The sequence below is a fragment of the Corticium candelabrum genome, chromosome 20 (genome assembly GCF_963422355.1).
Source record: "Corticium candelabrum chromosome 20, ooCorCand1.1, whole genome shotgun sequence".
NCBI lineage: Eukaryota > Metazoa > Porifera > Homoscleromorpha > Homosclerophorida > Plakinidae > Corticium > Corticium candelabrum.
The window spans coordinates 918,815-929,550 of NC_085104.1; the positions used below are offsets into that span (position 1 = coordinate 918,815).

A 10,736-nucleotide genomic window follows, 5' to 3' on the forward strand; every position below is an offset into this window, starting at 1 on the left:
GGATGCCCCATCCACTTAATACGGGAATTATTTACAAAATTGGTAGCCCGGATAAGAATGGATCGCTTGTTGCGTCTTGGAGGAAACATGCCAGGTTTGGGACAGGTAGATCTAATCTCTTGTCGCTGTTGATGACAGAGTTTAGAGTGTTTGCTTTGTGTGTCTAGAATTCTGCTCCCGTCGACCCACCGACTGTCGACACAGCAGAGCAAGTGTACATATCATCTCTCTCACTCTTGAAAGTACAGCATACTCGACACGGCTCCATAGTCGCGTTGTCAAAATCAACATCCGGGACATTGACACACAGAGCATTGACATCATTTTTATTGCAGTAGCAACAGTTGCTAACTGTTGCTGTAGTCTGTAAAGCATGAATGGGCTTTTTCTCTTATTCACAGTCTTAAATTGTTATTTATCCGGGAACTCGTTAAATTTATGACGTCACTTTGTTTAGATGTTGAAGCATGGACGAGCCGGTGTTCCCATGGAGGTGATGGGCTTGATGTTGGGCGAGTTTGTGGACGACTACACTGTGAGGGTCATCGACGTGTTCGCGATGCCACAGAGCGGAACGGCAAGCAGCAAACGACTGGACTTTACTGTCGTAGTGAGTTGACATTTTCTATTGGTCAGGGTGTCAGTGTGGAGGCCGTCGATCCCGTATTTCAAATGAAAATGCTTGACATGCTGAAGCAGACCGGCCGACCTGAAATGGTTGTGGGATGGTATCACTCGCATCCAGGGTTTGGCTGTTGGCTATCAGGAGTTGATATCAATACTCAACAGGTTGCCATGTCTGTGCACGTGTTTGTCCGTTTAACTGCTTCCATGCATATGTAGTTGTGTCGATCAATCTGTGTGTGTGTGTGTGTGTGTGTGTGTGTGTGTGTGTGTGTGTCACTGTGTGTGTGTGTGTGTGTGTGTGTGTGTGTGTGTGTGTGTGTGTGTGTGTGTGTGTGTGTGTGTGTCACTGTGTGTGTGTGTGTGTGTGTGTGTGTGTGTGTGTGTGTGTTACTCTGTGTGTGTGTGTGTGTGTGTGTGTGTGTGTGTGTGTGTGTGTGTGTGTGTTACTCTGTGTGTGTGTGTGTGTGTGTGTGTGTGTGTGTGTGTGTGTGTGTCACTGTGTGTGTGTGTGTGTGTGTCACTGTGTGTGTGTGTGTGTGTGTGTCTGTGTGTGTGTGTGTGTCACTGTGTGTGTGTGTGTGTGTGTGTCTGTGTGTGTGTGTGTGTGTGTGTGTGTGTGTGTGTGTGTGTGTGTGTCACTGTGTGTGTGTGTGTGTGTGTGTGTGTGTGTGTGTGTGTGTGTGTGTGTGTCACTGTGTGTGTATGCACGGTTGTTCTCAGCATACAAAAGGCACAGTGCTCCGCCATGCCTTGGCTTCCACTTGGTACAGTCCCGCCATGCCTTGCTGTATGAGTAGGCAGTGATTAGCTATGAAGACAATGGACTTGTATTTGTATTTTGAAAAGTGGGAAGTTGTTTCAGGCTAACAAGTAGTTCCTGGGATGTTTGGTATGAAGATAAGACCAATTAGGACAAAGACTGCCATATGGTATGAACTTAATTGTAATATAAGTACTCAAAGATAAACAGTGGTTGTCTTGCACTCTGCCCACTATTTAGGTCAGTATCTGATGATAACAAACGAAGTCTAGATATCTGGCCTTCCTATCCTATAAAGGCAGGTTCTCAACTTCTTGAGGTCTGGAAATTTTCTCACTCCCATTAATATAGCTATCATGTGGTCAATCAAGCACAGTGAACTAAGACGGAGAGAAACTTTTTTAAAAAGAAAAATTGGAATGGGCGGGGCCAAAATTTAAGGTAGGCGTGGTTATTTCCGCCGTGCCTTCCAGAAATCCTGGGAACACCCCTGGTATGTGTGTGTGTGTGTGTGTGTGTGTGTGTGTGTGTGTGGGTGTGTGTGTGTGCGTGCGCACGTGTGCATGCGTGTGTGTGTGTGTGTGTGTGTGTGTGTGTGTGTGTGTGTGTGTGTGTGTGTGTGTGTGTGTGTTACTGTGTGTGTGTGTGTGTGTGTGTGTGTGTGTGTGTGTGTGTGTGTGTGTGTGTGTGTGTGTGTGTGTGTGTGTGTGTGTGTGTTACTGTGTGTGTGTGTGTGTGTGTGTGTGTGTGTGTGTGTGTGTGTGTGTGTGTGTGTTACTGTGTGTGTGTGTGTGTGTGTGTGTGTGTGTGTGTGTGTGTGTGTGTGTGTGTGTGTGTGTGTGTTACTGTGTGTGTGTGTGTGTGTGTGTGTGTTACTGTGTGTGTGTGTGTGTGTGTGTGTGTGTGTGTGTTACTGTGTGTGTGTGTGTGTGTGTGTGTGTGTGTGTGTGTGTGTGTGTTACTGTGTGTGTGTGTGTGTGTGTGTGTGTGTGTGTGTCACTGTGTGTGTCACTGTGCGTGTGTGTGTGTGTGTGTGTGTCACTGTGTGTGTGTGTGTCACTGTGTGTGTGTGTGTGTGTGTGTGTGTGTGTGTGTGTGTGTGTGTGTGTGTGTCACTGTGTGTGTGTGTGTGTGTCACTGTGTGTGTGTGTGTGTGTGTGTCACTGTGTGTGTGTGTGTGTGTGTGTGTGTGTCACTGTGTGTGTGTGTGTGTGTGTCACTGTGTGTGTGTGTGTGTGTGTGTGTGTGTGTCACTGTGTGTGTGTGTGTGTCACTGTGTGTGTGTGTGTCATTGTGTGTGTGTGTGTGTGTGTGTGTGTGTGTGTGTGTGTGTGTGTGTGTGTGTCATTGTGTGTGTGTGTGTGTGTGTGTGTGTGTGTGTGTGTGTGTGTGTGTGTGTCATTGTGTGTGTGTGTGTGTGTGTGTGTGTGTGTGTGTGTGTGTCACTGTGTGTGTGTGTGTGTGTGTGTGTGTGTGTGTGTGTGTGTGTGTGTCACTGTGTGTGTATGTGTGTGTGTGTCCATTCTTGTACTCATCACTGTGTTTATTGCAGAGTTTTGAGGCTCTATCTGCTAGAGCTGTGGCTGTTGTAGTCGATCCAATTCAAAGCGTGAAAGGCAAGGTAAATGACTTTGCAGTACGTCTGGATGGCATTCAATGCTACCAAAAAACCACATACTGACCATGCAATGAATGCATCAATAGAATTGCCACAGACTTATTTGCAGTATTGATTTCTTTGTTTAGGTTGTGATTGATGCCTTCAGGTTGATCAATCCACAGTCTGTTATGTTGGGTCAAGAGCCGAGACAAACGACGTCGAACGTTGGCCATCTCCATAAGCCATCGATTCAAGCGCTTATTCATGGTCTCAACAGGCATTATTACTCAATGCCAATCAATTATAGGAAAAATGAGTTGGAGCAGCAGGTATGCATGGATGGCAAATAGGAACATTAATATAGTGTGAATGGACCGAAGGGCAGTTGTAGGGTTAGTTGACTAGACAACAGGAGGATGATGGAAGGATGGGAGGACGGTTAGTGAGATGGATGGGTAGACAGAAAGAGATGGGGATAGGTAGGCAGACAGGTGGATAGACAGGCAAATGGACAAGCAAGCAGATGGACAGACAGACAGACAGACAGAACCAAGCCCTATTGGCTTGGGTAGTATTTAGTTGCTTTGCTTAGATGGTGTATAATAGTTCAATGTTTGAAAATATATGTATTGACAGACATATAGACAGACAGACAGACAGACAGACAGACAGACAGACAGACAGCAAATATATGTATTGACAGACATATAGACAGACAGACAGACAGCAAATATATCTATTGACATATAGACAGGCAGACAGACAGACAGACAGATGGACAGACAGACAGATTTGAGGGGTCTATCAAAGTCCAGCTAAGAATTGTTTGGCAAATAGATATACAGTACATACAGATTGTATGACAATTGATGATTTTCTCATGATAGATGCTGATGACTTTGCATCAGAAGGGTTGGGTTGACGGTCTAACCTTGGCAGACTATGAAAAACACTGCAAGCTCAACGAGACATCGGTGAAAGAGATGCTAGAATTAGCCAAAGCATACAACAAGGTAATTATACAAAGTAGTATGTACACACACACACACACACACACACACACACACACACACACACACACACACGCACACACACACACACACACACACCATACTCTCTCTCTCTCACACACACACACACACACACACACACACACCACTCTCTCTCTCTCTCTCTCTCTCTCTCACACACACACACACACACACACACACACACACACACACTCACACACATACACTTGCTCACTATTGTGTAGATGCAGAAAGTTTGATTCAATTGTCATTATCATCTCACAAAGTATAAAATCTGAGTATTTTATCTAATTAATTTAATTGTTTATTTATTAATCAATCTAGTATAATAATAATGGCAACAAATAATACATTTGCCTTTGCAGTTAGTTATGGTGCAGTACAATCAGAAAGAGTAGTTTCTCATTGTTTCCTGTTGCCAACTATAACAGATCAAAACAGTCGACCAAAGCTAATGATGCCTACATTGTAATGGTAATCACCTGGTTTGGTAATGAAACTACTCACGTGACCCCAAATTTGGACACTAAATTGTAAATTTTCAAAGCTTGTATGGAAAATATGTTTAATTAAATAACAATATTTTAATGTGTCTGGAGACCATCTTCTGCAACCCTACTAGAACTGAACACTCTCATAGTCAACTGTGACATGTCCTGGAAGGTATTGGGCATTTTCTTCATTTAATTACTAAACCATACATGTTTTCCAACACTGTCTAGACATAAAACTAAAGTGTTACCAGTTTGATCCTCTTTATTCCTGTGCGGCACGTTGTGACTTGTGCGGCACATTGTGACTTGCCCCCCCCCCGCATATTCCCACCTGATAAGAAGGAAAAATGTTAAATGCAAGCGGCCTTACCATCTTGTGATATTGCTGTCTATTCTTAGTACGTGGAAGAGGAAGAGCGGCTCACACCAGAAGAACTGGCAATAAGAAACGTCGGAAAACAGGTCAGAAACGACATTAAAAATATTACTATTATTATTGAGGTGTGTTTATGTTGCTGTCATAGGATCCTAAGAGGCATCTTGAAGAGAAGGTGAACATTCTGATGACATCCAATATTGTGCAGTGTCTAGGTGCCATGCTTGATACGGTCGTCTTCTAAAATTTATGCACTCAGAGCATGACGCATATCGTAGCAATAGAATTAGCCAGAAACGTAAGAGAGACGTAGACCACGAATAATGGCGTCATCACTTAATGTGAAGCCTGCCGAGTTGTTATCGCGTGTCGGGCCTCTTAAAGGTCGAAGTCGCTCGTGTGCGTCACGAGACTTATTCAAACGATCATTATTTAGCACTGATTGTTGACCTGAAATCTTTTATGTGCAAGAACCGCCCTCCTTTTCGTCGATAACTTTGCTACTCGCACAGATCAATCCAGAACACTTGATTCCATCAACTGAAAGTTAGGGATGAAGAGAAGTCCGCGGATGCAGCTGAGAAAGAAGGACGACGATCCGGAAGAGAGAACGAGTGGAAGGAGACTGTACCGCGAGATGCTGGAGAAACAGTGGAAAGCAGAGTCAATGAACTCCCGTGAGCAACTGCTGCTCAACCGTCAACTCCAGCTTCTCACCAAACAGCAGAGAGTTGTTACAAATGCTATCGAAAAAGAGAAGCAACTGCTGCTGAAATCGTTGGGGAAAAAAGGTCTAGACACGTCAGTTTTCTCTCCCCGCCAGGACAAGTCGCGTCGAGGTCTGAGACCAGCACAATCATTACCTTGCCTCTTGGATAGGGAACAATGCAACAGGACAGGCCTGACAAGGAAGACATCAAATGTCCATGTGAGAGAACTGCCGCCTCTGCATCCTTCCCTGTGTCTCAAATCGACCTCTCAACGACTGACATTGCAAACCACATCCATGCCATGTGTGCATGAAGAGTCAGGCACGAACTACGGTGACTCACACATCGACATCACTGCACTTCCGGTCGATACCACCCGGTCCCGCTCCCTCACTCCTCCGCTAAGACGCAGCATGGCATTTGAATCTGCGGCTGCAAATACTGTTGAGGCTCTAACGTCACCCCTAGCAGCACGGCGTATTAAGACAGCACCCAAGGCAAACGCAGTGCGCGAAGCAATAGGAGAAGACACCATACTGCCTCAACTAACTGTTCTCAACTGAAAACATTGTAAAGATATTTTGTGTATAGCATTTGTAATGTGCTCGCAAAAATAATGTGGGCGTTGATACCACAAGTTTTGTAGATTTGTTTTTAAAAATATTTTAAATATTTTATGTTGGAGTGACTTTTGTATCTTAAATTGCTTATGTGTGGAGGGTTCTGGTATAGTCCACTGTTCAAGTCATGAAATCGTAGAAAGCCGGTGTTACACGTCAGGGATGACGTGATTAGTGACTTAATTAATAGATCAATAATTAAGTTGATTAATGGTCACTATATTAATGGACTAACATTGCGTTGCACAATCATAATATTGGCTAGACTATCCCGTAGAAACTGCAATATCTGTTTGTCTGTCTTTTTGACTGTCGTCTGGCAATTGAGAGACTTACAGGAAGGTAATGGCATTGAAAAGTGAAGTCATGATGATGAGATTGCACAATAATACCTGGTGTGTGTGGTGTGGTGTGTGTGTGTGGTGTGTGTGTGTGTGTGTGTGTGTGTGTGTGTGTTTGTGTGTGTGTGTGTGTCTATAGTCACGTGGTGGACGTGTACCTATGTAGAGATAAGTATTTCATTTCACTGTATAAACATGATACTTTATACTTTACAGCTGCATGTTCCATGGCATCATGCATTTTGCACCACTACCTTTGTAAAAACTACATGAAGTTTTCATACAGTAATGACCACCTACCATATTCACAATGGGAGGCCAGTCACATGCACAAACTCATACAAGTGCCACTTCTAACTCACTCTAAAGCAGCAAGCACAAGTGTCTCGCTGAACATCTCTACTATACAGCACTAGAAGACTGGCCAGACACATTCCCACAGGTGATTCCTTTAGGTATGCCTAAGCAGTGCATGTTTTGCGTAGAAAGATAATGCGTCAATCGACCACAACTGTTGCTACAGAAGCTGACCAGCATGAAGAGAAGCCAAGCAACAATTTTCACAGGGCTAAACAATGAAGAGAGTAAAGAGAGTAAAACTATAGTTTCTGAAATGTTGGAGAAGCACTGGCGAGCAAAGCAGGCAAACGAGCGTGAAGACAAATTGTTGAGACATCGAATAGACACTATAGAAAAACAAAAACGAGCAGCATTGATGGGTATCAAGAAAGAAAAACAATCCTTACAAATTCTTCTTCGGAAGAACATACAACGATGCAGAGGTTCTAGAAAACTGGCTGCAAGTCAATCTCAAATGAGTGTGTCACTGCCTGATATCAGAAGCCCAAAGCAGCAAAATGTTCTTGGAATGACTAGAAGAAAGTCATCAGACGTCCATGTTGGAGGTCTCCCCCGTATGCATCAAACTTCAAACCTTCGACTTACGAAATCAAGTAGTCACATGCCTGATGTGTTGGCCATTTCTACACCCTCCTTAATAGACAATAAAGACGACGATGAAGACATTGAGCTCATTGATCTTTCAAAGCCAACATTTCGCCATCAGTCTGCATCTCCACCTCCCAGGTGTCGTAAATATATGCTTCCTGCACTAGGAGTGAGTAGCCATACAGCCACGCTGTCGCCTCTAGCAATTCGTCATGCCTTTGTATCACCAGAGAAGAAAAAACCACCACGGGATAGCTTTGAAACATAAATCTCAAGTCAACTCATGTGTCAGTCAACTGAAATCCGAATACCAATTGTCCATTGAAAAGACTTTAGACCTAACAGATGTGTATGTATGTATGTCTGTATCTAAGCTTTGAGGATAAAACTAGTAAGACACTAACTACAAAGCCAATTATTATGGAAGCCATTCTAGACTGAGAAAACAGGAACTATGTTTCCATAGTGGAAATTTTTTATTCCAGTAGCTGATCAAAGTTATTAGATTCATGTAGATCGAGCTAAAGTAAATAGGTTGTGTTTGCAGATAAGTGGCTTCTGTATATTCAAGCACCACACAGCAACTGTCTCAGTTGTCTAGTAATGTAATGAGACATTGTTGAATGAACTAGCCCTTCATCCAGCATTTGAGCCTATACACCATATATTGTTTACTTGCATAACCATCTGCACATGTACACATGGTGTCAAACTTTTGGCTCCCACTCTGGCAGCTACAGCTCTAAAACAGTACCTTACTGCAAGCAATTAAACCAACCAGATACTAGTTGCAAATGCAGTCTGCATAGCTGCATAAATATTAAAACTTATGTCGAACAGTGGCATTGCTACAGGTCCAAATTGGAAGACTTTGTCAATGGTCTAGAAGGCTACACCTACTAATAATATAATATTGAAGACAATGGCTCATCCTGGGCCCTATTGAGTGGCACACTGCTTGGTTTGTGAGTGTTGTTTCTCCTGTATGACTTGTGCTAGAAGGTAGCCATTGCTATACACTGAACTGTATGCATTGTTTAGTGTGTATCACAATCATCCTAGAAGATCCAATACAAACCACATCCTACAATACCACATCCTACAATACTACATGGTGGAATGCACTCAATGCAAGGCAACTAAAATAACTCAAGGTGTTGGCAGCCTAGACTAAAATACTTCCTGAGCTAGAGCAGCAACCTAAAAGTACACTGACCATTAATTCCTAACTCCAAAGTAACAACTATTATATTATAGCCTCAGTCCAAGTAATGGCGCTAGTAAAAATCAATCGAATCAAAATGTCGCAGCTATACCCAGAGCTTATAATACTTAATAATTGATGGTAATAAAACAAAGCTCGCTTTCTTTCGTTTTTCGTCCTGCAAAAGCCACCAAGTTGATGATTTGGTAGAGCAAGTCTTCATAGAATGCAGTTGTAACCCCAAGTGTTCTAGCATTCCGCAGAAAAACAGGTCAAGGAGAGCACACTAACCGCGCTGGTTGCCAGTTCACTGTCTCTACTCTTTTTTAGAGCTATAGCGTTTGCAGGGCCAGCAAAAATCTGTCACAACCCTCCATAACCCACCAGTCAATTGTCAGTACCGGTATGACCAGAACGACTTTGATCTCGTTTTCCAGAGAAAGAAAACTCACAATTTCAGTGCCTAGCTACACCTACCTGGAGAACTACAAACTTGAGTCAATAATCTTATTTTCGCAGTTACTCCAGAAGAACATACACCGGTCCATACAGACAGGGTACAGACAGTACAGACAGATCCGGGTACAGTACAGACAGCGTCAAGGCATACTGTTAAGCGCATGCGCGACTCAGGTTAAGTTAATTACCTACATCACCGAAGGAGTTTTTTGTTCGCTTCTGCATTTCTCTGTTCTGCACCTTCGTGTGATGATTCTGTTTACATGCGCAGTCTGGTGGGTGTCTCCTCCGGGATTCGTTACTTAATTAACAGCCGCTCTTTAGCACCTAGCTACTATTTCTATAGCTAACACCCGATTGTTTTCATTGCTGTAGTCCGATCGTCTTTCTCAGCGACATAAAACAGAAGCACGCAAATGTACCCAGCAGGGAAGTATGAGAGCGGAAAGAGGAACAAACATATTTCCCATATCGACATCCTCGAGAGGACATGGCGAGCAGAACAAGTGAACTCCCGCGAGAAATTACTGCTGGAGCGGCGGTTGGAAATGATTAGCAAACAGCAGAAAATAGCCGTCAAGAGTATCGAGAAAGAGAAGGCAATGCTGGAAAGAGCTCTTGCTAGTAGCCATCTGCGACGCTGGAAATCGACGGAGAATTGCTTAACAAACCCGAATTGCTTAGCAAACCCGGACACATCCCCATCCTCTGAGAATGCAGGCGCGTCATCATGTCAGACTCACACTCACGCCCTGACGACAAGACGCCTGTCTGAGCCGGTAGAGAGGCATGTGAGACATCTGTTGCCTCCACTAGACTCAAAACTGCGGCTCAGCAAGTCGGCTACTCATCTCCACCAAATGCATGCTGATTTAACGCACAGCAGGCTGCAAGTTCCGGGTGAGAGCAACACCAATGTGGAGATCAACGAGCTGTCGTTGAGACCAGAGTTTAGACGGCATCTCTCGCCGAGTCCTTCGAGTACTAGTAGGAGACGCCTGATGAAATGCGATCAGTCTGTGGGTGGGAGGGACGTCAAACTACTGTCTCCTCTACCGGATCATCATGCATTCAAAGCAGGAGGAAAGACAAACGCAGCGCTAGAGACATTTCAAGAAAACGGGTTGCTTCCTCGAATAACAGTTGCTGAGCCTAACAATTAGAGGGAACTAAGCAGTATGCTCTGATGTGATTTGATCTATGTATAGATCTGTTTGTTTGACTGTCAGTATTACCTCTAACCCAACTTTCCAACTCTGTGTGTACATACTCTAATTAGAAAGAGATATTAATTAAAATGTTGTTATGGTGTATTAAAAATGCTGTGGCATATCAACTTGACAGCAGTAAGCCAGAGTGTGAGTCGTCTGGTGGACCCAGTCCATCCCACCACCACCAAACATGCATACAAGACTATAGGAACTTGTCTTGCATCACTCAAACCATAGTTTCACCAAATACTGCAAACTTCTGGTTTAATTAATTAACATAAAACAATTAAATAACTGACTAATTTAATTTAAATTATTAATTGATGTTTGCAAATCGAAAATAACTAAATCATTT

General features: G+C 43.5%; 2 protein-coding genes across 2 annotated transcripts; both read left to right on the plus strand.

Moving 5' to 3' along the window:
• Positions 1-38: 38 nt before the first annotated feature.
• LOC134195636 (26S proteasome non-ATPase regulatory subunit 14) lies at positions 39-6,425 on the plus strand. Its single transcript, XM_062664695.1, has 9 exons — positions 39-105; positions 168-242; positions 458-577; positions 637-789; positions 2,940-3,008; positions 3,134-3,316; positions 3,875-4,000; positions 4,912-4,974; positions 5,037-6,425. The coding sequence occupies exons 1-9, from the start codon at positions 58-60 to the stop codon at positions 5,130-5,132; spliced, it is 933 nt and encodes a 310-aa protein (XP_062520679.1). The 5' UTR covers positions 39-57; the 3' UTR covers positions 5,133-6,425.
• A 2,962-nt stretch (positions 6,426-9,387) lies between these two features.
• Positions 9,388-10,502, plus strand: LOC134195817 (uncharacterized). Its single transcript, XM_062664901.1, has one exon. It carries the CDS (start codon positions 9,587-9,589, stop codon positions 10,331-10,333), a length of 747 nt encoding a protein of 248 aa, XP_062520885.1. The 5' UTR covers positions 9,388-9,586; the 3' UTR covers positions 10,334-10,502.
• Positions 10,503-10,736: the final 234 nt, after the last annotated feature.